This window comes from Rana temporaria, chromosome 2, assembly GCF_905171775.1.
Source record: "Rana temporaria chromosome 2, aRanTem1.1, whole genome shotgun sequence".
Classification (NCBI taxonomy): domain Eukaryota; kingdom Metazoa; phylum Chordata; class Amphibia; order Anura; family Ranidae; genus Rana; species Rana temporaria.
This window is the reverse complement of record NC_053490.1, coordinates 429,055,948-429,083,521: the sequence shown is the minus strand read 5'-3', so window position 1 is coordinate 429,083,521 and position 27,574 is coordinate 429,055,948. Positions and strand designations below refer to the sequence as shown.

The 27,574-nt window shown below is 42.4% G+C and overlaps 1 protein-coding gene across 1 annotated transcript in view; it reads left to right on the top strand.

Moving 5' to 3' along the window:
• Positions 1 to 6,370: 6,370 nt before the first annotated feature.
• RNF43 (ring finger protein 43) overlaps positions 6,371 to 27,574 on the top strand; it is a 68,492-nt gene continuing 47,288 nt past the window's right edge. Inside the window, exon 1 of the mRNA XM_040338281.1 lies at positions 6,371 to 6,827. Within this exon, the coding sequence (XP_040194215.1) occupies positions 6,576 to 6,827 (252 nt within the window). The 5' untranslated portion in view covers positions 6,371 to 6,575. The remainder of the gene's footprint in view (positions 6,828 to 27,574) is intronic.

Genomic DNA, 27,574 nt, shown 5'->3' with positions numbered 1-27,574 from the left:
CAAAAAATCAAAACCGCAGAGGTGATCAAATACCACCAAAAGAAAGCTCTATTTGTGGGGAAAAAAAGGACTCCAATTTTGTTTGGGAGCCACGTCGCACGACCGCGCAATTGTCAGTTAAAGCGGCGCAGTGCCGAATCGCAAAAAGGGGCAAGGTTCTTAACCTGCATAATGGTCCGGGTCTTAAGTGGTTAAAAGAAAGAAATGCTTGAAATATATCACTCTGTGTGCAATGAATCTATACAATATATGAGTTTCACTTTTTGAATTGAATTACTGTAATAAATTAACTTTTTGATGATATTCTAATTTGCATACAAATTTACTCTCGCTAATGGTAAACAGGGCATTTAGAGAGGGTGGATCTCCCTAACAGGGGGCACAGACAGCAATAAAAATCTGATTGGTGTTCTAACCCATCTCCATTCACGACTGCTTAATTTAATAATGCCCATGTAGATGTCGTGTTGCATAAGTTGTATATAAATATCTGTTTAATTACATTTTAATGAATACTTAACTGCATAATTGTAATTACCTGTTGAATAGATGTTTCAACTGTTTCCAAGTTTTGAGTAATAAAGATACCTTTCAGCGGGTCTGCGTTGGTTTTTAATAGATTTCCACCACAATCTTCATTATCTAGTTGCCTGCAAATTGGGTGGCAAATGAAACAATGCGATCCATGTACAGTAGTTGAAAGCTGATGAAAGCTCCAAAAATGTGTATGACTAGCATTACAACTCATTAGGAACCGGACGTACTGCGCATGCTCCCGACGCAAATTTCCCGACGTGCTTTGCGCGAAATTACGACGCGCCAACGTTTTGTGAATCGCGACGTGAAAAAAAGACTTGCGCCGGGAAAAAATTTAAAAAAAAAAAATTCAAAAGCGACGCGGGAAAGACGGGTATACTTTTACATGGTGTACTAATTTTACACTTTGTAAAAGGTGCCCTATCTTTGCGACGGCAAACTAACACTTGCGGCGACGTAACGACGGAAAAAAGTTTTGTGGATCGCCGTAACTGCTAATTTGCATACCCGACGCTGGTTTACGATGCAAAATCCCCCCAGCGGCGGCCGCGGTACTGCATCCTAAGATCCGACAGTGTAAGTCCATTACACCTGTCGGATCTTCTGCCTATCTATGCGTAACTGATTCTATGAATCAGTCGCATAGTTAGAAACAGGGATACGACGGCGTATCAGCAGATACGCCGTCGTATCCCTTTTGTGAATCTGGCCCAATGTTTTTCCCGACAGGATTCCTCTCAAGGCTGCCTTGCATACACACGTTCAGGCCAAACACCGCCCGCCCAAAACGCGGTGATGTACAACACGTACGACGGGACTATAAAGGGGTAGTTCCATTCAAACGGCGCCACCCTTTGGGCTGCTTTCGCTGATCCTCATGTTCGTAAAAGTATGGTGAAAGACGATTCGCGCTTTTCATGCGCTGCATTAAACGATGCAATAATTTACAGCGTAACGAATGTGATATCTCCATTACGAGCGATAGTTTTACCAGAAAGAGCGCTCCCGTCTCATACTTGATTTTGAGAATGCGCGTTTTTTCCCCCTCGGAAAAGCCTACACACGACCGGTTTTTCCAACGGAAATCCCGACAGGAAGAAAGAAAGCTGGTTCTCTTTCTTTCCCGCCAGTTTTCTTGTCTAGAAAACAGCAGTGGAGCATACACACGGCCGGTTTTCCCGGCTGAAAGCTCTCATGACAGTTTTCCCGATGGGGAAAACGGTTGTGTGTACGAGGCAATAGGCTCCATTCACATCTATGCCTATTGCTTTTTACTGTGATTTTCCTGCAATTTGTGTTTTTTATGCCTTTTTTTTCCAGCAAATTTGTTGTTGGGCAGATTAAAAAACGCTAAATGCAAATCGCAGCAAAATCGCACTATATGCTTTTCTGCAGCTTCTCCATTGAAGTCTTTTGAACCAAAAACGTAAAAAGAAAAAGCACCGTTTTGCATTTAAAAAAGTCCCTGATCCTGATGTGAATGTGTTCCATAGGAACCCATGTTAAAAAAATGTCCTGTGTTTCTGCAAAAAGCATGAAAAAATGCATTGGTGTGAATGTATGGAAATATACAGCCATGACCTAAAATATTGCCACCCCTGCATTTCCAGATAATGCACCACTTCACCCAGAAAATTGTTGCAAATACAAATGTTTAGGCATTCTCATGTTTATTTATTTTCTTTGTATTGGTATGACACAAAAAAGTGGAGAAACAAAAAGCCAAATCTGACACATTCCACACAAAACTCTAAATGGACTGGACAAAATTATTGGCACCCTCAATTTAATATTTGGTAGCACAGCCCTTAGCCCCCTTTCACGCTGAGGGCGTTTTGCAGTCGCTATAGCGTTAAAAATAGCGCCTGCAATCCGCCCTTAAACTGCTGCTCAATTTAGCTAGATTCAGGTAGGGGTGCGCAACTTTAAGGCGGCGTAGCGTATCGTATTTACGCTACGCAGCCTTAAGTCAGAGGGGCAAGTACTGTATTCACAAAGTACTTGCCTCCTAACTTACGGCGGCGTATCGTAAATGCGGCGGGCGCAAGCGCTCCTAATTCAAAATAGGCTGAGGGGGCGTGTTTTATGATAAATTGCTTTGACCTGACGTGATTGACGTTTTTTTGGAACGGCGCATGCGCCGTCCGCCTACATTTCCCAGTGTGCATTGCGGTTAAGTACGCCGCACGGTCTTATTGATTTCGACGTGGAATGTAAATGACGTAAATCCTTATTCACGGACGACTTAAGCAAACGACAGAAAATTTTCGAATTTCGAAGCGGGAACGGCGGCCATACTTTAACATTACTATTCCAACTATTTGATGGAATAACTTTAGGCCTGATAAAGCGTTACGTAAACGGCGTATCTGTACTGCGTCGGCCGGGCGTACGTTCGTGAATAGGCGTATCTAGTGATTTACATATTCTACACCGACCGCAATGGAAGCGCCACCTAGCGGCCAGCCTAAATATTGCACCCTAAGATAGGACGGCGCAAGCCGTCGTATCTTAGATAGGTTTAAGTGTATCTCTGTTTGAGAATACACTTAAACTTAGGTCGGCGCAGATTCCGAGTTAGGTCGGCGTATCTACTGATACACTGACCTAACTCTATGTGAATCTAGCTAATTGTCTCCAGTGTGAAAGCACGAGGGCTTTCACACTGGAGCGGTGCGCTGGCATGGCGTCAGAAAAAGTCCTGCCAGCAGCTTCTTTGGAGTGCATTAGCAGAGGTGAACTCACCGCTGCTAATGCGCTCCTGCCCATTGAAATCAATGGGCAGTGCCGCAGTACCGTTGGCAATACGCTACTGTGGCGGCTCACTGCGGGCGGTATTAACCCTTTCTCGGCCGCTAGCAGGGGTTAAAATAGGTGTGTTTTAACGCTATTTTAACGCAGATGCTATGGGCGTTGGCAGTATAAAAGGGGTCTTAGAAAAAATAACTGAAATCAATCGCTTCCTGTAACCATCAATGAGTTTCTTACACCTCTTTACTGGAATTTTGGCGCACTCTTCTTTCGCCAACTGCTCCAGGGCTCTCAGGTTGGAAGGTTTCCTATTCCCGTTTGAGATCTCTACTGCCGTTTTGAGATCTCTCTACAGGTGCTCTCCATTGCTTTGTCTTAAACCAGAGGTGCCCAACCAGTGGCCCGCAGAGCCCTCTGATGTGGCCCACAACCTCCTGTTTTGTGATGGCTTGTCGGCAAGCCCAGATCGTGGGTTGCTCACCCAGGGCCGTCTTAATAGCATCATGGGTCCCTGGGCAAAGGAATGCTCTGGGGCCCCTACAATGATGACAGTGCAGGTAAACAGACATGAAGTAGGTAGGAGGCAGACTGCCTCCCCATTGCATCTATCACTCTCAGTGCCATCATGGGGCCCTCAATTTTAGGGCAGTGTGGGCTCAAGGACCAGCTGCTTTGGGGAAAGTGCAGGGCCCCTGGGCAGTGCCCAGGTGTGCCCTCTCAATAAGACAGCCCTGTGCCCACCTTCTATCCCAGAGCACCAGTGTTGTGAATGAAGTTGGCGATAGAGTAAGCAAGTGGCTGCGGAGGAAGCTGTTGCTTCCTGTATAGTGCCGGCTTTTGTCACAGGTGGAGTGATACCAAATTCATATATATATATATATATATATGGACGTATCTGCGGGTTACCTGCACTGTGCCATAGACTTTTGTTATAAGCTGCAGGTTTGGTGCACTTCAGAAAGTGCACTACATCTGCAGGTAATACTAGAAGTCTATGGCAAAGTGCAGCTAACCTGCAGGAAAGCCACAGGTGCACTGGACTGCACCCACGGTGCGGGTAAACCACAGCACATCAGTGTGAAAGCGGCCTTAAGCCCCTTTCATGCGATCAGTCCAACCCGATCTGACTCTCTATTCGCCTCTTTGGAGCGGCAGATGTATCTGTCCCCTTCCGTCTGGGCAGATGGGACGGTCCATAGAGTAGAGCGGGCTGTGTCCGTGTCTGCTCTGCATATGCAGTGTGGACATGGGCCTTTCATCCTCTCGCTCTCCTCATTGTGGCCCGCGACTGGTTGCCAAGCCGCTTAAGTGGCCCTCGCTTTTCAAAAGGTGGAGCACCCCCTGTCTTAAACCATTTTGGGGTGCTTTTTGGACCTATGATTTGGGTCATTGTCCTACTGTAAGACCCATGACCTCTGATGGAGACCCGACTTTCTGACACTGGGCCCTACATTGCACCCCAAAATTCTTTGGCAGTCTTCAGATTTCATAATGCCATGGTCAAGAGCTCAAGACATCTAGTGCTGAGATTGTTGAGAGGCTGCGCTAGGTGCTGGTCCAGGCATCTCGGTGGATCCCAACCTTTTCCTGAGCCTGGTCCTGAGCAGAACAAACTGCACTCCTGTGATCCATAGAAGTATAGCCAAAAACGCTTTGGCCATGCTTCTCCTTTACTATATTATCTATATATGTGTGTGTGTATGTGTGTGTATATATATATATATATATATATATATATAGAGAGAGAGAGTTGCTTCAATTGTTTGTTGTCCTGAGGAAGACGAGCTTGTGTCTCATCGAAACGTCAAAATAAAACCGTTATCATGTGTTCACCCATCAGGACATGAGAGTGCCGCTCTCTTTTTTTGGATTTTATATATATATATATATATATATATATATATATATATATAAACATATACATTTACATATAATAATATGTAAACATAAAATAATAATAATAAAAATTATAATGTACATATAAAGTAAAATAAATAATATAAACCTTATAATATAATAATATATATATATATATTTCTTAAAGCAAATAAGAAGAATATTAAATATTAATATATAAATCTAAAATAAATACAACAATATTAATACTATTACTAATACAAATAAGTTAAAATAAAATAAAAAATAAAATAAAAAAATTGATAATACTATAATATATATATATAAATATTAGAAAATAATAAATAACAATATTAATAATATCATAATATCTAAAACGAAAATATTAATAACTAATAGGTACTAGTCAAAAGAGAGAGTATCGCCTCAATTATAGCTAGTAAATGGTGTATAATGTGCCATCATCCAGAGAAAATACTTGAAAAAATTGTGGACCAAATGAGTATGGGAAAGATGGCTAATAGGTACTATCATAAATATCCAATGAAAGTAAAATAAATAAATATAAATAAAATCAAAATAAAATAATAAAACAGATACTACTAATAATAAAATAATATAAATATTATAAAATATTAAAATGTTATAATATCTAAAACTAATAAAAACTAATTAATAATCATTATAACAACAACACAATTAAAGTAAAACAAATAAAAATAAATAACATATAAAGAAAATAAATACTATCAAATAATAATATGAATAATATCTAAAACTAAAATAATAACAATACAATTAAAGTAACACAAATAAACACACATACAATAAAATAAAACATATAGTAATAAAAAAAGTAATATAAATATTATAATATAATGTCTAAAGCTAAAATATGTATAGAAAAATAATAATAGTATAATTAAAGTAAAACACATAAAAAGCATATACATATTATAATAAATAAAAAAATACCATAAACGGTGAAAAATTATTGAGATGCATGGACTGTGATTGTGTGTATGATGGGGTCCCCCGAGGTGTGAGATGTAGGGGTCCCCCCAGGTGGGTGGTATTTGGTATACTATATACAGTACTATATAGTATATAGGGCACGCAGTGCTCCCCCCGGGGTCTGGCTGCTATGTGCCGGGCCGCCTGTAGAGGGAGCCCCGTTGTCGGAGCCGCGCTGTAGGTCGGTGCGATGGGGCGGAGGGGGAGGGGATGTAGGGCTCCGCCCTCACTTTGTGTCAGCAGGTAGGAGCCGAGCCGTCCCGGGGAAGGAAGGAGGGAGCGGAGTGCGGAGTGGAAGAGGCGAAGCTGGGAAAGTAGTTCTCCCGGCGGGACGAGGCGCTCCTCTCCGGTTGGATACCTGTGTCAGTAGCGGGGAGAAGGATGTTGGCGGGGGAGTGAGGAATGGCCGGGGCTGCATGCGGTGGTTAGTGGCCCCTCTCCCGGGACTATGGATGCCGGGCGCCGGGTGCAGTATGAGTAGAGGCCGGCTGGTGTCCCTGTGTGTCCTCCTCCTCATCCTCAGCGCTCTACAGGCGAGCCTCGCCGTCTCCCAGACCCGAGCCCTCATCCGGGTCTTCCCCCTCAGGATGGACACCCCCAACTTCACCGTGGAGGGGCTCTTCGCTAAGGTGGCCGACGTCAGCTCTGCCGAGGGCAGGCTCTTCCAGGTGAGCGGGGGGGAACTCTAATGTTTATGTACAGGGGAACTTTGAGCCCCTTTTTTTCGCACGAACGCCGTTTTTAAAAACGCTTGTGCATTTATTATTACCAAAAACGCCTCAAACGCTGGTGGTCGTGCGGTTTGTAGCGAAAAAGTCGCTTGGCTCGCTGCCAAAGACAGGTGTGGGCGCAAACGAATGTGGCAAAAAAAACAAAAGGGGAGAGGGCTCATCCTCCCAGGGCAGGAAAATGCATGCGATTGGTTTAGCGTTGTATAGTAATCAATGAGCAGCGCACACAGCGACGTCTATATCCGACGCTGCGGCAGAATAAACGCACAAACGCCTGTGCTTCAGGTGTGTACATTACACAGACTTTCTTTTATCCATTTTAGATTGTAAGCTCCAAGGAGCAGAGCCCTCTGATCCCTCCTGGATTCTTCCCTCGTGCTGTATAATAACGCATGGAAGACGCATGAGCTGTCGCTGTGTGTGCGGATCATTGATCCCTCCTGGATTCTTCCCTAGTGTTGTATAAGAACGCATGAAAGACGCATGAGCTGTGTGCGGATCATTGATCCCTCCTGGATTCTTCCCTTGGGCTGTGTAATAAGAACGCATGAAAGACGCATGAGCTGTCGCTGTGTGTGCGGCTCATTGAACCCTATAGTACTGAGGTGTGTACAAATCTGCTGTACACGGTGTTTTTTCTTTGATTTTCTGCAGATTTTTGTCTAAAGAACTATGTAGTGCAAGCGCCTGTCTGCATACAAATTGGAACTCTTTAGGTTTGACCTCATTTTATGGTTTTGGTTAAATCTGAAGACGGAAATCTAGTAGTGTGTGGGGCCTTGGGCTCCAAAGTAGTGATTTCCATTGCGACTTTATATTGCAACTTTGGCTGTTGACTTTTTTTTTGCTAGTGTCGCATTAAAATGCCAAGCTTTTACATCGCAGACTGACATTGAAGTGGTGCAGGAACCTTTTTTTTTTTTAAGTCGCTTCCATTGAAATACATGGGCTGCGACTTGTCTTGAGCCTTTATGGCACACGATCCGAATATCGTACGACTTTTTTCGCTTAATATTCGCAAGTAGAAATTGAATAGGTCACAAATTCTCGTACGGCAGAAGAAAAAAAAAACGGAAGCGATGTCATGTGTTGTGTTTGTGTTGTGTTTTTGGACGACGACTATACTGACTAAATGAGATTGATCGAGGAAAATTTTCGTGCTTGTGCGATCGAATAATATCTGATGAACTGTTGTGATCGGCTCTTGAAAGTAGTGTACACACGATCCGAAAATCATACGATTCTTCGTCGGACGATCGTTTTCGTCCGATATTCGGATCGTGTGTACGGGCCCCGTTCACACTCGTCATGCGACTTTGGACATCAGAGGCGTACCCCATGTTTTCCAATGATAACCATTCCAAAAAAAACAAGCCTGTAAGAAGGCGGCATAATAAGCCAGTATATACCTCATTATGAAATACTTACCTTAGATCCAAGCTGTTGCAGTTTTCCCCGCACATTGCTGTGACCGGCGACATGTCTCCTGGAGTTAAACTCCGGCGCTGTGATTGGCCGGAGCCGCGATTTCGCACGGCATGGCTCCTGGAGATGCGGCACGAGTGAACCGTTTCTTCTGTGCGCATGATGTCGGCACATGCAGTGTATATCTTATAAACGGTGCAAGTCTAGGAGATAGTGATGGTACCTACCGTTCATACAGGCTTACCTACCTGTAGGTATAAAGTGGTGTAACGAGTTTACAGCCACTTTAACAATCCTTCATGCTCTACTTTGACTTTCATGCACCTCGAGGGCCATAGACTTCAATAACCCTCAAAAGTTGCATGAATGTCGTACCTGAATGTTTTCTATGCAACCGTGTGTCGGACTTTGCAGAGGGATAACAAGTCGCATCCAAGTCACACCCATCTAAAGTTGTGTGAATAGAGCCCCAAGCTGGATACACACCATACAACTTATGTTTGATTTCCTTTTAGGTTTACCTTCAACTACGTAGTGCAAGAGCCTGTCTGATTGCACACAAGTTGATAGTGTGTGGGTTTAGGTTCGATTCACACCTATGCAGGTTGCTTTTGAGTGTTTTTGCGGTGCCTGTTTTTTCGACTTGAGTTTTTACCAAGATTTGCGTTTTGTGTTTTTTTTTTTTCTTTATATACTTTTTTTTTTTTTTTGTTTACATTTCCTTTAACAACCAGCTATAAACAGGTTAAAAAACAACAAAAAAAAACTGTAAAAACGCCATACTTGCGTTTTTGGATGTGGGTCCATTGAATTCTATTACATGCAAAATGCTGCTTTTTTTTGCCGGAAAAAAATCCAAGACCCTTTCCAAAAACGCAGAGGCACAAAAACGCATTGATGTGAACATGTTCCATAGGAAACCATGTTATAAAAAATGTCCCTGCATTTCTGCAAAATGCATCAAAAAATGCATTAGTGTGAATGGAGCCTCAGGTTTTACCTCCTATTATATAAAAAAAAAAAACAACAAAAACCGCGCTAGTGGACACCCCACCCCCAACCCTGGGCGGCAGCTAGCGTGTGAATCACAAGAAAATATAAAAACAAAGAAAATATAAAAACAAAGAAAAAGCCGCGCGGCTTTTTCTTTGTTTTTATACCTCCTATTATATGGTTTTGGTAAATCCAAAGAAAATTGTATAGTGTGTGTGTATCCAGCTTAAGGTTCCATGCGCACTGGACGCTAAAATAATGTTATAACAATCCAGTAGCTTTGCAGGGAGTCTCAACATTTTTTTAACGTTTTTGCAATAGCGTTTATTTGTGTTTTAGCGATTTTCAGCGTTGGCATTTTTTGAGGTAAAAAAATTGATAACTGCTGGCGGGCCACGTTTTTTAGCGTTTATCGGCGTTTCTTTAAGGTAAAAAAAAAGGCACTTTGAATGCGATTTTCGAGCGTTCAGAAAAAATCCCATAAACTCCACAGCTCATTAAAGCTGAAAAACGTCCATGTGTGAATGGACACATAGGCTAACGTAGAGTGGAGTTGGCGTTTAAAAAAAAACCGCCCAAACTTCAATAAACTGCAGTTTATCAGCTCCAGTGTGGAGCCCTTAGACCCCTTTTACACTGAAGCGTTTTTACAGCGTTTTAGTGTTAAAAATAGCGCTCTTAAAACGCTCAAACGCTCTCTATGCATCTCAATGGACCCTTTCACACTGAATCCTGCAAGCAGCATTTGAGCGCTGAAAAAAACGCTCCAAAAACGCCCCTCTCCATTGAAATGAATTGAAAGCGCTGTAAAAACGCCTTACCCTTTCACACCAAAGCACTGCAAAAACACCCTAAAACGTTAGGGTCTTAGCGGTGCCTTACCAGCACATTGGGATTGCAGATGAGGCTTCGCTCGAATAACGCTCAAACGCCCCAGTGTGAAAGTGCGTTTTCAGAAGAGCTCCACGCTCAGATTTATTCACGTTATTCTGTTGCATCCATCACTAGGTTAGCATTTCGTGGTGCGCTTCTGCAAGCGTTTTTCTGTTTTTCAGACTTGAGCATTTTTTGGAGAGGGAAGAAGTCACGTGTGCCGGCTTATTCATATATTTTCTGCATGGAACGCAAGTTCTTGCTAGAAGATCCCGTGTAAAGTACACACCTAATGTACGGTCACTTATGTGTACAATTTTTCTAATGACTTTACACACACATGCCTAAAACCTGCAGCTGTGTAGGGCCGCAGACGGGGCTATTTTTCTTCTTTGTGGTATGCTGCTAATTGCACATGAATGCGTAAAATCTGCAGGTATGCACAAGCAGGGCTATGTTGTATATATTTTCTTTTCTTTCCTTGTACGCTGCTAAACGCGGATGTAAAATTTGCACGTATGTACAGCCGCAGACTGGACTTTATGTTCTACTTCTGCTTTTATTTTTATTTGGTACACTGAGTAAAATCTGCAGGTATTTGCAGCCACACACTGGGCTGTGCTGTACTTTTTTCTTGTACTCGCCTAAACACACATGCGTACATAAAATCTGCAGCTATGTGTGGCCACAGACGGGGCTATGTTGTAATTTTATGTTTTGTTTTGCACATTTTCCTGATGTACTTGTAAAGTCATTATATACAGTGTCGAGGCGTCGGCACGTATTTTACGCAGGATCTTCTCATGCTTTGCCAGCCAGCACCTGCGTTCCATGCAGAAAATATGCACATTTTGCTATGTATATAGGGCAGTGTTTACATGGGTAGAAAGCTATACATGGCATTTGGCAAGGAGCCCTTGCATGCATTTTCAGTCTATAGGGACCAGTAATGTGTGCCTCTGTCCCATAGAAGCTTGTGTACTTTTTGGAGCTTTAAAGGATAAGTTCACCTTAGTAACAAAAAAAAATAAACGCACATCTTTTTTGCAGGTAAGAAAATTGCACTTTATTTTTACTAGGAGCCTGGAAAGCATTGCACCCTCAATAAGCGGATCACGGGTGCCATGCAGACTGTCCCTGTATCTGTCTACTCATACCAGCAAGTTGTTAAACATTGACAGGAACAATCGATGAACTATCACAGCGCTCAGCAGCACCCTGGTAGTTCATTGAGAACTACAAGCTGACAGCTGCAAAGGCGGTCTGTAGTTGTAGTTTTCACATTCACAGAACTCTGTAAATGAATGAGGGGGGGGGGGAGAGCTCTGCATGGTTGCATTTATAAAAAAAAGTGATGGAATGTGGGAGAAGATCTCCCGCTTGCTGTCACTAGAGGCCGTGGCACTGAGTGAATGCAGGTGAGGGATCATGGTACACGTTCCAGATGTTTTTTGAGCATCATGTACCATGTTCCCAAAGGTGAAATTCTTAAAGCGGTGCCACACAAGTGGGAACGGCACATGTGGATGTTGAAGGGCTTCAGGCAGTTTTAAATCACTTGGGTGAGAATTGGACTTCTGGAAAAGTAGAAGAGCTTCTTGGGGTGCGAATGCACAAGTTTGGCTTCTGCAGTAGAGCATGAAAAACACAATTTCAGGAACTCCCATTGAAGTCTGTTGGGGCCAAAAATCCACCCCAAAGAGTGGTAAGATTGGCACAACACCCTGGTGTAAACAGGCACCTTTGAATAATATGAGAAGCGTGATGGCGCTCTTTGAGAAACGGGCTGCAGATGAGATACTGAGTGTCATGGATGATGCCCAGCAATAACATAATCCCCATACTAAAAGGTGTGGCCCCTATGAAACCAACACAACCTCCTTCAACCTCTGCCAGCTCTTGACTCTTTAGCCTGGATTCCCACTGTTTTCATGTGATTCTGCATGTTTTTCAAGGTTTTATGTATTAGCCAATGGAAAGCTAGGTACTAGGACAAGGTTGTCTGCTGCAAAAACGCACATTTTTTGAACAATTTCTTGGCACACCTTCTTCTCATAACTAGTTTCCACAAGCCTGAAACTGCCCAAAAATATGTACAAACGCAAAAAAAATGCTCATATGAACGAGGACTTGTATGGATCTAAGCTAGATTTCCACACTTCGCTATTGTCTGGGTACTATAAAAATGAATGTCATTTCTGTAAACTTGGAGTCGTTACTGAGATGATGTTGGATGGGCTGACATCACTTTAACCAGGCAGGTCAACAGTGATGCATGGTGGTTGGTATGAATAATCTAGACCAGGGGTGTCAAACTGGCGGCCCTCCAGCTGTTGCAAAACTACAAGTCCCATGAGGCATTGCAAGGCTAACAGTTACAAGCATGACTCTCACAGGCAGAGGCATGATGGGACTTTTAGTTTCGGAACAGCTGGAGGGCCGCCAGTTTGACACCCCTGATCTAGACTATTCCATATAGGGGTGGAGTCAGTCCCCATTCACAGCAATGCCATTTTATGGAAGATTACCATTACGTTCTATGGGGCCTGGTGACAACTGTGCATTTTTCTTCAGTGTTTCTTGGTGAAAAATTCAGGAGCTTTGTTTGGTGTGACAACATGTGTTTTTTTGGTCCTATTCGACTTCTTCAGTGAGAGCACATGAAAAGTGAATAATAAAAAAAGCATTAAGGCTTCATTCACACATGTATAACTCCAAAGTCATGTGACTTTGGATGGATGCGACTTGGATAAGACTTTGGCTTTGAGCAATGGTAATGGACACCCTTTACATAACTGTTCAGGTGCGGCTTTCATGCGGCTTTTGAGAAATTACATTGCAGTCTGTGGCACTCAAGTTGCATGAAAGTTGGACCAAAGTAATACAGGAACATTTTTAAAGTCGCTGCAACTTTATTTGAACGTTATTTGTCGCACATATTTGAATTGTCATTGAACAACATGGGGTGCGATTTGGAGCCTAAGATGTAGATACTTCTGAAGCTAGCTGAAGAATGATGGGGCTTCCAGGGAAACCTTGTGGTGTATTTTGTTATGAAGGAGGTGTACAGTGCTGTTTTGTCTGCTGAAATATTCTTTGTACATTATTAAGCTCATCGCCACCCACATTACAATCTCCCTCAGATCTGCCACATCTGTGCAGTGTAAGGGCAAGCTGATCAGGTTGTTATGTTTATCGTCACCCTTAGCAGTATTGTATGTCAAAGCTAAAACCTTTTTTTGTTTTGGCTTCAGTAGGGAAGGGATAAACCCCTGTCATTATTTTCATCTTCTGTTCCTTCAGAGATTTCCAGGTACTTCCTTCCCATTAACATAACAATGTGATTAGAGAAATCGGCTCTTGGTTGTCACTTGAACAGGTGTCCCCTTTGGAAGATTTCCTCTTCTTGTCAGGCTGGGTTTTCACTGGTGTGATGCAATAACCACAGCGATTCCTGTATCACATCTGACTCGCAGGCAGTTCACACTGCTCTTTGCCAACCATTGCAGGTGTCAATATAAAATTAAAGAATTAATATTATAATATTAAATTAAGAATTTTGGAATCGGACCTCATGGGCCTGAACACCCATGCGATCAAATTCCAGTGCGGACAAAAAGAGGTCCTGCACCATTTTTGGTCCGAATGCGATTTCAGCCATTAAGTGTATTTGAACTGCACAGACATTGTGTGTGATGTGCACAGACGTGGTGCGAATCGGATACGGTGTCTGCGATTGCTCCAGTGTGAACCCAGCCTGACGGCTTAAAGGGGTGGTTCACCCTAAAAACTACTTTTTTTAATTACACTGGCCCCCCACATTACAATACGATTAAGGCTATTATTATTTTTTTGATGCTGTACATACCTTTTGTACAGCATATTCACCCGTGGCATCCAGGTTGCGAGTCCCGCGGGAGTGGGCGTTCCTAACATGTCTGTGATTGACGATTTGCCCAAAAACGAGCCCCCCCCCCGTCGCGTAAGCCGCGTCATGATTGGCGAAAGGAGCCGAACGGCCATGCGCATGCGCAGTATAGCGCCGACTCTTTCACCAACCGTGACGCGGCTTACGCAACGGGGGGAGCTCGTTTTTGGGCAAAACGTCAATCACAGACATGTTAGGAACGCCCACTCCCGCGGGACTCGCAACCCGGATGCCACGGGTGAATATGCTGTACAAAGGTATGTACAGCATGAAAAAAATAATAGCCTTAATCGTATTGTAATGTGGGGGGGCAGTGTAATTAAAAAAAGTAGTTTTTAGGGTGAACCACCCCTTTAAGATTTTGGATTGCCCCCTCACTTTCAGTGCTGATGGTCATCGGGACAGATGAGTTTCTCTAGTGTGGATACACGGGTCCAACCCCCACCACCATCCAGAATGGGGGGGAATTTTTTTTGGCTTTAGTAGACTTTTTTTTTTTCCAGTTAAACAGTTGTCTTATCATACAGATCATTGTAGATCAGAGTGTGTCTTATCAGAAGTACTATATATGGAAAGTTTTCTGCATTCACGGGTGCCCGCCCCCCCCCCCCCCCCCCCCAAAAGTCAAGTCTCATCAAGCCCAAATCCTTTAGAATCATAAGGCTTTATAAATGGAGTTAACTTTTGAGTGGTTGCCTAGTTGTCCTCTGTTTAGGGAATGACATTTCTGGTGCACTGTGATGGACTGCAGATCTTATTGGCATTATATAATACCTCTAACGAGGCATAGGATAATTGATTCTACAAAGAATGCCAGATGTGTATAGGTTTACAAGGCATCTTTGTCCCGCTTCTGGAGATTCTATAGGAAACACTAAACTAACTTTAGTCTGAAATTGCCCTCTCTGGTCATAATTACTGTCACATAAAACGTAATTTTTTTTATTTTAGTTTTTGGGCAGCTTGTGCATGCTTGTGTATATACATGCCAACCGCTATACATATATAAATGTTGCGGCTTGCAAGTGGTTTACCAGGGTTATGGCTTAAGCTGTCAGCCATAACCCCGCTATTTTAATTTTTTTTTCTAGCCGGCGATTTTCAGTAACTGCCTGCCCGTATTAGAGGTACAGCCACGGAATCGCTTACAGAAGCAGCGGGAGGGGTCACCCCCGCCCTGTTCGCTGGTATTTCTAGGGCTTACCACTTTTACCAGTTAGCCCAGGGAATGATCCAACAGTTTTTGTGGCCGGTCACAGAAGTAAACCGAGACCAGATCGTCTCTGATCACCTCTATGATCTAGAGCAGTGTTTCTCAACTCCAGTCCTCAAGGTGCCCCAACAGGTCATGTTTTCAAGCTCTCTATTATTTTGCACAGGTGATTTCATTAGTTTCACTGCCTTAGTAATTACCACAGCCGTTTCATCCGAGGGAAATTCTGAAAACTTGACCTGTTGGTGCACCTTGAGGATTGGAGTTGAGGAACACTGATCTAGAGAACCGGAGCAGTGTCATGTCAATTCCAATCTAGGGTGAAAGTAAATCGTTTTTTTTTTTTTTTTTTTTATTATTATTTTTTTGATCTCTGGCTTTCAAAGGAGAGGATAGATTTGGGGACTTGTTAGAACCCAGATCTCTCAATAAATAGGACATGTGATCCCTTATTTCTATTACAAAGGATGTTTACATTCCTAGTATTAAGGAAAAGTCATAAGTTGCGCACGCATATGGAAACGTGTTTGCACCACACGTGGTGCAATCACCGCAAACGTTGGAGCAAGGGCAAAAATTTGAGCATTAGAACTCCTGTGTTGCTGTAAACGCATAACCTGGAAAAAGTTTTAAAGCGTCTCCTATGGAGGTTTCCAAGTATCGTAGTTTGTCGCTATTCAACGAGCATGAGCAATTTTAAAGCGTGACAGGTTAGGCATTTAGTCATTTTTTACTTTTTGCTATAATAAATATCCCCAAAAATATATAGAAAAACTATTTTTTTTTCTTCAGTTTAGGCCGATACGTATTCTTCTACATATTTTTCGTTAAAAAAAAACGCAATAAGCGTTTGGTATGCGCAAAAGTTATAGCGTTTACAAAATAGGGGATAGTTTTATGGCATTTTTATTAATATTTATTTTTTTACTAGTAATGGCGGCGATCAGCGATTTGTATCGGTACTGCGACATAATGGCGGACACTTTTGACACATTTTTGGGACCATTGGCATTTTTATAGCGATCCGTGCTATAAAAATGCATTGATTACTATAAAAATGCCACTGGCAGGGAAGGGGTTAACACTAGGGGGCAAGGAAGGGGTTAAGTATGTTCCCTGTGTGTGTTCTAACTGTAGAGGGGGTGGCCTCACTAGGGGAAATGACAGATCGCTGTTCATGCATTGTATGAACAGACGATCAGCATTTCTCCCCCTGACAGGACCGGGAGCTGTGTGTTTACACACACAGCTCCCGGTTCTCGCTCTGTAACGAGCGATCTCGGGTGCCCGGCGGTGATGGCGCCCGCCGGGCACGCGCATCAAAACCAAGGGAGAGCGGGGGGCGCGCGCGCACCCCTATTGGCTGAAACGTGAGATGACGTATAGCTACGTGATCTCGTGCAGCCGAGCCGACCTGCTGCCGTATAACTCAAAAATATTGGGCTATATGTGTTTTTTTTTTTTTTTAAAATGCATTTGAAAAATATGCTGCGCAAATACTGTGTGACGTAAACATTTGCAACGATCACCATTTTATTCTCTAGGGTCTCTGCTATTATTATGTATAATGTTTGGGGGTGCTAAGTAGATTTCTAGCAAAAAATACAGATTTGTTTACTTAAAAAGTGCCAGAAAAGGATGGATATCTGGACTGGGCAGGTAGCCAATGCTTCCTAAGGTTCCATTCACACTTTGCATATCGGACACGTTCACTCCCGCTGGCTTTTTTTTGGGGGGGGGGGGGATTCTGTGCGTCACGCATAGGACAGCCCATTGGCTGGCCTACATGCTCCAAAGAAGCTCCTGCATGCTTTCAGGTGTGGAGCGTCGCACATTTCTTCCACACCTAACAATTTATTGCCCTGCAAGTGCAATGCCCATTTGCAGCACATTTCCTGTGCGTTTTGTCGTTCAGGAAAATGAGGAAAAAAAGTGTTAATGTTGCCTTAAAAGGGTAAGTTCACCTTTTTGGAACATGTTCCATCTTCTGCCCATGTTTAGGGTGGAAGATGTTGTATGCTCCTGCACCCTCCCCCAATCACCCTGTCCCGAGGCTACGTGAATAGATAAACAAGTCCTGTCAGCCACCATGGCTTGTAGTTCTCGTGGACTGTGAGGGTGCTGACGTAGTTCATTGATTCTTCCTGCCATTCAGTAACTCAATCTGCTCATCATGGGTACAATGTGTTAAATGCTCCAGTGTAAAAAATAAATTCACATTTTTTTTTTACCTGCTAAAAGTGTGTTTATTTTGTTTTAGTTTTGTTTATAAAAGGTGAACTTATCCTTTTTAGACAGCTGGCCCCAAACTTCTATGGCTTTCTCTAGTTTCTAAATTGAGCAGGCTACAAAAAACCCCGCTGGCTCCTGGATTTTTTACTTGCAGATTTGTGTCGGTAGTATCCAAAATTCTAAGCCCCCCTCCTGGTACAAATGCAAATAAACTAGTTAAATAAGGTTAAACATTATCCATGCATGGGATTCATTATAATGTCCGCGGTCTCCTACAGTACTCTTGCAGGTGAGGCCAGTCACATGGTTGTCAGCAGTGCTGCGTTTCTCAGTAAAGCCAACATTTAGATGCTAATCCTTTTATGTGTGGGAAATATGTTTAGGAGATCAGCCTTATAAATGCAAAGCATGTTTGTGCCCCCCCTCCCCCAAGCCACAACAGGAGATAAATATATTGCCCTTGCTTTATGTAATCCTTATCGAACTGTAGACACACGCCCATAATTATACACACTGTACTCTGCTGTAATTCAGTATTAGAAATATTCCTCCTGCTGTAGCTTTGTGCTCTTTCCAACAGCAATCAATGCTTGTATGGTGTATATAAGTGCAGCCCTCATCCATGCAGTTTATCAGTTCCCATTGGTGCAGCTTTATCTGTGCCCATCAGTGCAGCCTCATTGGTGCAGCTTTATCTGTGCCATCAGTGCAGCCTCATTGGTGCAGCTTTATCTGTGCCACCTTAGTGTCGCATGTTTTGTGTAAATTATTAATTTCAGGCCCCAGCAGTTGTATAAACAAGTAAATGAAAGCGTTCTTAAACCCTCAGTGTAAAATGTGACATATAACGGCATATTACAGGGCTTTATTGCATTCTGTTTGCAGCCTTTCAATTGTTTGTAATCCACCTTAACCGTTTCTTTCGTCTCCATTTCCATCTTGAGGGTGTCTCTACTGCTTTGCAGGGTCCCATGGAGACTTGTGCTTTTATATTCTGGTCAGTCGTGTTATCACAATTTGACTAAGGTTCGCTGGTTTCTGCCTGGGACAGAACACGCGTGTGCGGTTTTTCCTCGGGAGGAGGAAGCGTATGTACTGCTGATGTTGGGCGTACATGTGCTGTGAGATCAACAGGACGCAAGACCAAATACTGATGACCTAAGTGGTCATTTGACATCTCCAGTGTGCACATTCCCTGTCCTCCCGGACAAATTCAAGCTAGCAGCATTGATCCCTAAGGAGCTAGTGGCAACAAAAAGTAAAGGTTGTTGTAGATTGCTTGAATTTTTAATTCCTGCTGAATCAAGATGAAATTCAAGTATGTCGCCCCTTGGCCTTCACTCGGCTCCACAAGAATCAGCCAAACATTGACTGCATCCAATCTTATGTCCAGTCACTATTCAGGTAGTCTGACAGCTGTGAGAATTCCATAGCCGACAGTGGAGATTCGTCTGTCTATACTGTTTAGCATGAGCAATAGGAATTCCTTCATTTCAGTCTGTGTAATTACTAATTTAGACTATTGGAGATGGAGGGGTTAAGGTTAAAGCAGCATTAAACCCAAAAATGTATTCTATTGCAGCTTGACAATAATTTTAAATGTGTTGGCTGTATTAGTTTTCTTTTTTAAACTCCCCACCCTTCTGTTTTGACCTGATGAACTGGAGAGGTTTTACATGAATAAAAGCTGATCATTGAAAGCACCCCTGTCTGTGTGTTAAATCGTTTTTCTCATCCCTGTAAACTTCTAAGGCCTCGTACACACGACCAAACATGTCCGCTGAAACTGGTCCGCGGACATGTCCGACCGTGTGTAGGGCCTAGCGGACATTTTTCCAGCCTAGCGGACAGGTTTCCAGCGGACAAAAGTTTCTTGGCATGCTAAGAAACTTGTCCGGTGGAAACCTGTCCGTCGGACATGTCCGATGGTTAGTACACCTAACCATCGGACCGAAATCCCCCGCATGCGTCAAAGTGATTCGACGCATGCGTAGAAGCATTGAACTTCCTGGTTCGCGCACGTCGTCGCCACGTCACCGAGTTTTCTGTCCGCGGGGAATTTGGTCTGATGGTGTTTACACACATCAGACCAAATGCTCCCAGCAGACATGTCCGATGAAAATGGTCCGCGGACCGTTTTCATCGGACATGTCTGCTCGTGTGTACAGGGCCTCAATCTGGAAGAGAGCTTGTACCTTTAGAAGAACAGCAGACTTACTGGTTGGATCACCAGATGAAAATGGAAGAAAAAAAGCCTAATAAAACTGATGCAGCCATCACATCTATGATTTGGTAAGCTGCAGTATAATAAATGTTTGCATTTGGGTTTTATACCGCTGTAAGCTTTCCCCTTGTTTTGTCACAGCCAGCTTGGCGCTACTGTCAAAGGCAAGACCTTTCTTTTGTTTACTTCGGTTCAAGATTATGCATGTACAGTATGTTCAGAACAGTCACACAGCCATATCTGGAACATATATGAGAAAGAAATGAATAATACAAACGCTAATCAAATGTACACAGCCCTGGAGCAAATAGCAGTCATGGTTAAGGTTCCTAAAGAATGCGTTTTATGTCTGAGAATGCATCAAGCGACGCAGAGCTGCAGCTGGCAATTGTGAAACGCATTTGACAAATTCCAGTAATATTTGACACTCTCTGAGGTTTGTGGGTACCTTAATTACATGTAAAAGGTTGTGTACTGCGCACACGTTGACTTATTCCTGGCACAGATAGTGGAATGGAATCTATTACCGTACTGGGTGATAATTTATACTTGTTGAGAGAAGTCGCATGCGGTATGCGGCACAGGTAAGTGGCTAGGAAAGAGACCTGCATTTTCATTATCTCTACGTTTTTATTATGTCATTAATATTATTGCTAACTGCTCATTATTCAGTTCAAGGCTACATGCAGGCTTCATTGCCAAAAAATATATATTTCATCTTTTCAGGCATGCATTTTATATACCATTTCTAAAGCCATTATTGTCTGTTATAGCTCTAGTTATATTTTTACATTAAAGTTGTTTATTGTAACCCAGCAGATTGGGATGTAGTATAAGGCTGCTTTCACACTTAAAGCGCTGGTCGTTGGTGCTAAAGCGCAGCTCGTTTAACGGCTGCGTTTCGGCTGGTAGCAGGGCGTCCCCCCCCCCCCCCCCCCAAAAAAAAGGTAAAACTAGTTTTTGGGGAATTTCAAATTGCTTTTCAGGGGCTTTGAAAGCGCTTCCCATTTACAGGACTTGCAGGACTTTTCGGAACATCCTGCAAGCGCACCGCCTGAGTGTTAAAACACACACTGGAGTGAATGGAAGGCTATTTCTAGTGCTGAAGCGCCTGAAAATTGCCCAGTGTGAAGTAGTGCTGCACGATTCTGGCCAAAATGAGAATCCACACTTTTTTTTTTGCTTAGAATAAAAAAGATCACAATTCTCTCGCTATTCTCGCAACATTAAATCTTAGAAATCATACAAAAAAAATTTGGGCTAACTTTACTGGTTAGGTTTTTGTTTTTTTTTCGTTTTTTTAAGCAGAAGTACAACCAGGTGGGTTGTGGCAAAGTGGGCTTAATATCCCTCTGCTAATCAAATGCAGAGGAGCATCAGGGCTCATTAAGATGGGTTATTGGCTTCTCCACTGCAAGAATATGCAGCAGAGAAACTTCAGCCCCATGCACATTTTTTGAGAAGTGTCACAGCCAGAGATTTGTACCCTGTACAAACCAATGGCCAGTGGTGCCTCTGTTGACATGTAACTGTTCATCTGACCTTGGGCACAGACAGTTTGTGTCTTAGCCCAGTGTTTCTGGCCACATAGGAACTGGCTCCAAGAATTCATTCAATTTGCAGCCAACAAAATTGAGTCAGGCTGCTCTGCCATTCACATGAAGCTTTGTATTTTCTGAATGAGTACAAAGCATGCTCTGATTGGCAGAGGTGGAGATTATAATGTCACCTACCCAGCTCTCCACTTCAGGGTAGAGGAAGCCCTGTATTCATTCAGAAAATACAAAGCTGCCTGTGAATGACTGAGCAGTACTCAGTCCAACTCGATTTTATTCCAGAATGGGAGGCCCTGTTCCACATACTGTTTATACAGGAGTCACAGCAGTAAGTAAAGGTAAACGATTGTTAGGACCAGCTTGGCCCAAACTATTTAAAAGTTACAGAAAGCTTGAGTTACATTTTAAAGCCAAACTCCAGCTAACACAGTTTTAAACATTCAGGCGACTCAGCCACCTGGCAAGTCGCGTCCCATTCTATTCAATATAACTGTTCTTATAGGAGCGACGCAAGTCGCTCTGACTTAGAAAAAAGGTTCTTATACGACTTCGGGGGCGGCTCGGGGCGACATGCATTAACTCCTATACAGAAGTCATTTTGCAAGTCGCCTCTGAAGTCTTCAGGACGCCTTGCCGAGTCGCCCCCAAAGTCGTGCCGCCCCAGTGTTAACCGGCTCTTACAGCAAGCAGTTTTTTCTTTTTAGAATAATAGATTTACATAAATAAAAGATGACTGTTATAAGCCCTCCTGTTAGTGTTAAATACTTTTTCTCAAAACTGACACTTTTGCTGGACAGCTTGGTCTGTTAAAAGAAGTTGAAAAATAACAGATTTATTGGCCGGATCATCAGGTGGAAGAAGCGGGAAAAAAATAAATGCAGCTGTCACATCTGAGATCTGTTAAATTGTAATAGATTGCATTATAGTTTATGGATTTGATACACTTTAACCGTAAATTCCTTCCATGCATACTTGAAATACAGTTACTGTATGCATTCATTCGCTAGAGAAGATTGCAGGCTTTAGAAATTAGTGGAATTAAATCCGTGAGCACAATAGTTTTAAAATCAAACAAGACAATAAGACCTTTGTAAACAGGATACAGTGGTATTTTTGTCATATGATTAATTCATGGCCATAGATGACCATAATGTCTTCATGTGATTATGTGCAAGCACAGTTTAAGGTATATCAAAAGCCAAGGCTTTTTTTTTTTTTCTATCTGTCTCAGAAGGAAGATTTCCCTTCATTTCCTGTTCTGTAGATTTAACAGGAAGTAAGAAGATCTCTTCAAAGAGTTTCAGAGACCTGACCATAATTTATTTTAAAGGGTTCCCCTGCATTAAAAATTGTAAAAAGAGAAAAAAACGGATCTATTGTAAGGGCTCTTTCAGACGTGCGGACCGTATGTCCGCATTTTCATCCATCCGTTGCGGATGAAAACGGGACATACATTGGTCCCTATGTGATTGCCGGTGTCAGCGGATGACCATCCGCTGACACCCGTAATCGTCCGCCTCCGCAAAGATCCGATTTTTCGGACGTAAGAAAATCCTATTTTTCTTCCGTCTGCCGGATCAGATGAACATGGACATACGGTCCCCCATAGGGGAGAGCGAAGGAAAGACAGGGCGGTCCCTGCACAGTGTGCGGGGACCGCCCTGTCAGCTGCCAGCTCAGCGGGGATTTTACGGAGGATCCCCGCTGAGCTTTTGCGGACACACGGAGCAGATCATTACTGATCCGCCCGTGTGAAAGGGCCCTAACTCCATATATTATGAGACTGGGATGTTTAGCTACACTGTTGCGTGATGGCAGACACGATGCGTCTGATTATCCCATAATGGGATGCGTTCATTCCACAATGTGTACGTTTTTTCTTTCCACATGTTAAACTTGACGACCGTGTGGTTTTTCTGGCTGTTGTGGTGCAAAAATACATGTCTTGTTACTAAGCCCTAGGCTTCATTTACACTCCAAAATGCTGGAGGGAAAAAATCAATTATTCTCTATGGAGTTGGTTCACATCGCCACGCCAAGTCGGCTGGTTTTTAAAAAGTTTTGAAGCCTATTTTAGTAGCTTGAATCGGACATTTTGGTGTGTTTTTTTTTTTTTTTTTTTTTTTCATTCTTTTTTTTTTTTGTCAAGTTTTTGAGGGATTTTCTGCCCAATTGCAATAATTAAATTTAAAATAAATTAGAGGTGCACCGAATGGAAAGTTTTTTTATTTTTTTATTTTTTTTTTTTATTTTTTTTTTTGTGGCGAAACCGAAAGATAAAGGGTAAGAGGAGGATGTAGGTCTGGTGCTCCTAGTAATAACGTGGTAATCTAATTGTTTGTAAAGTGATAAAAAGAGCAAAATTAAAGCATATGTAGCATTCACACTATGGAGGCTCTCGTTGATTTTTCCATTGTACCACGAAGGAGATACAGACATCCAGCTTGTAAGGCTGGGTTCACACCTATGGGAATTGTATGCGAATCTTGTCACTTTTTGGATGTTTTTCCACTCATGGACTGATCTTTTTGTTTTGTTTGCGTTTTTGCATTTGATTTTCATCTTGGCACTTGTCCGTGTGTGATTCATGTACTTTATGGTCAAGAGCATTCGTACTTTATCATCATTTAATTTGTGGAAAATGTACCTATATATAATTTTATGCTGTATATGCTTTATTTTGCTGTTTTTATCAATTTACGCACATTTACATTATAACGTTATTAGCAGCGCCAGACCCACATCCTTCTCTTACCCTTTGTGTTAAAAATCTTGCTGGCTGCATTTTTGCTCACCAAAAACGCACCTTCCCATTGAAAATGCAGCAATGGCGCACCCATGTTATGTTTTTGATGTGGGTTTTGAGTCATGTGATCTATATAAAAAAAATAAAAAAACAAAACCTAAGCACAGAAAAATGAAAAGGGGGGGGGAGGCGCCTCTAAGTGCAGAAGTAAAACTTCATATCTCCTAAAAGGGTTAAAAACACTTACAAAAGGGTGGATTGGTAGAAGCGCATCATATTAGTAATACGGCAGGAGGTCCGGCGTTCTGGTAGTCCCAAGGAGTCTCTGTAATATTCACAGGTTTAATTCTATGGTAGCATGTGCTGAAGTGGCCGATGTATGGAAGCCACAACTCTCCTGGATACTGGGAAGACGACTAGGCTGTCTAAGAAGGCATGGAAGCTAAATCCAGGAAGTGATGTCAGCAGGAAGGGACCAGCATGGACAGAAAGCATGAAGTGATCTCATCAACATGCGGCGTGTTATGGAACAGCCGATTCCAGGTTCCTTCAAGCAATGACTTGTAGCTTCCATCTGCCGGCCACTTTAGCATATGCTACCATAGAATTACACCTGCGGATACTACTGAGACTCCTTGGGACTACCAGAACGCCGGACCACCTGCCATATTACTAATATGATACGCTTCTATCCCATCCACCCTTTTGTAAGTGTTTTTATCCCTTTTGGGAAATATAAAGTTTTTTTTACTTCTGCATTTAAAGGCAAATTTTTTCTTAATTTTACTTCCAGAGTTTGCTTCTCTCCAAGTGCTGCCGAAGGTGCATGAAGACCCTCTTCTATTCCTACGTAGACTGATATCTGCTTGGTTTGTTACTCAGAGCGCCCTTATACACACTTTTATCCATAAGCACAGGAGAATGATGGTAAAATCGCGCTTGTTTTCAGTGCCGATATCGGTACCCTTTTCTCCCATCAGCAAAACCTAGATAACACCATTTTCGACCGATATGTTTTAGTGGCTAACGTTTTGGTGCATATCTAAAAATAATTACAAAATAAAAGACCATAAACCCTAATATTCAACCATAACACTAATATTAACCCTAATATTACCCCCAACAAAATAAAGTAAATTAACTCTGGACCCCACAAAGAACAGTATAAAATAGTGAAGAAATAAGTGAGCGTTCTATAAATAAAACTTTGTATTTTTATTTTTTTCCAATAGTGCAGTCTTCAGTGTTTAGTTATCATGTAAATTCCCTCACACCAGACACATATGGACACATATTTTTTTCCAAAGCTACGAATTGGAACAGACCTATTTTCAGTTTCCTTTTAGAAAAGGAAAACGCATTTGTAGAAGGAGGTCTGAGGCACATTTGTGTATGTTGTGCATTATTATGTTGTGGTTACACTGCAGACAGTGGTACTGGGTAGGGACAAGCAAATGATCACCCACTGATGCAGGTTTCCTAAAAATCTTGCCATATATCATTATGATTCAGACTATGAGGTCACTTGTTCCATTTTTAGCGTGTGGCTGGAAATGCTGGTGTGCATATAAGTGCAGATTATTTCTTAAAGTGTACCCGCCATACGTAAGCTCAATGCTGCTTTAAATCGCCTTTAACCACTTGAGCTCTGGAAAATTTTACCCCCATTATGATAAGGCCACTTTTTATGCTGTTCATCATTGCGCTACTTTAACTTGTAATTGCGTGGTCATGCAACACTGTACCCGAACAAAATTTGTATCATTTTGTTTCCTACACAAATAGCTTCTGTTTGGCATTTGATCACCACTGTTTTTTATTTAATTTTTTTGTGATTTTATATAAATTTAATTTTGAACAAAAAAAAATATTTTTACGTTATGCATATCCAATAAATTGTAAAAAAAAAAATGAATTCTTCATAAATTTTGGCCAAAATGTAAAAAATCCCAATGAGTTTGTATTGGTTTGCGTGAAATTTATAGCATCTACAAACGATAGTGTGTGTGTGTGTGTGTGTGTGTGTGTGTGTGTGTAATATGTTGTGTTTTTTTGTTTTGTTTTTTTATACTACTAATGACAGTGATCAGCAACCTTATCAAATGGGACTGTGATACTGCGGCGATCAGTCTGACACTGAATGACGCTGGAAGGAGCTGACTAACTGCCACTGACATCACCAGTGGCATTAAATTGATTGTAAAGGAAAATTATTTATATATAAAATAACAAACATGTTATACTCACCAGCTCTGTGCAGTGATTTTGCACAGAGCAGCCCTGTTCCTCCTCTTCTCGGGTCCCCCGCCGGCGCTTTGGGCCCTCCAACCTTGCCGAGTGCCCGTATAGCAAGCCGCTTGCTTTGAGGACAGTCATGCATGCTCGCTCCCCAGCCAGCTCTCCGCTTCCATAAGACAGAGGGCAGCTCGCCCACCGGTCCCAATGGCTCCTGCATCACAGCCAATCTGGAACGAGAGGCCAAGAAGAGCCTCGGGTCCCGTGCACATCGCTAGATCGAGCATAAGTATTAGGGGGTTGGCACACTGAAGGTTTTTACCTTCATGCGTGGAATACATAGTCACCCAGAAAATTCTTAACAGGCGTATTAAGAATTCAAAGTTCCATTAACTAAGGATGTTTGAATTAATGAACGGAATATTTACTAGTCATCTAAAGAGTCTACATTTGTAGACAGGGATTCTACCCAGATGTCCCATATTTTGTGAAATTTCTTGGCACATCCTCTAGACATGCAAGTGGCCTTTATACAACGGGAGAGCAGAGTTGATTAATCGTTTCCAGAGATTGACGGATGGCGCAGCAGAAGATTTCCACCAGAGTACAATGGCCTTGCGTGCATAAAAGACTAATAATCCCAGGAGGGTTCTGACTGCTCGGCTATGAGCCAGAGGCTCGACAAGACCCAGTAGGCACACCTCCCTGGAGTTGGTTTTTAAGTTATGCAGCTACTTTATTTTGCTGTGCAATATGTACTATGACATAAGCTATTACATTAATGCGTGTAATATTTCCCATTGCCATGGAGATACTTGGATCCACAGTGAAGGTAAGATCCATAGTGACCGTATCTGTGTAAGGCCCAACTCTAGCTGCTTTATACTCAGATCTCCAGCGTTCACCTGCCACTCTTTCTTCTGCTAATAGGACCTGGCATTGCTGGCGACCTAAAAATGCAAGCTGCCTGGCTGTTATGCAGACCCTAAAGCTTCAATAGTGTTTAAGTGCTTGGTCCAAACAATTGGTACTTTCAAAAAGTAAGAGGTCAAAGGGACTTGCACTGTTGCTTGTTGCTAGTCATTAACTTATTTATTGGGGGGGGGGACAAAAGGCCAGACTAACCTTCCAGGAAGCCAGTGTTTTCAGGATGTGCTGGCAGCCTTCATGTTGCTCTCCTCACAGGTTGCCCTTATGCTGTTGTCTGTTGGATGCCTTTGAGTTGCAATCTTTCACTTTAGTAAGAGTATACAGTAACA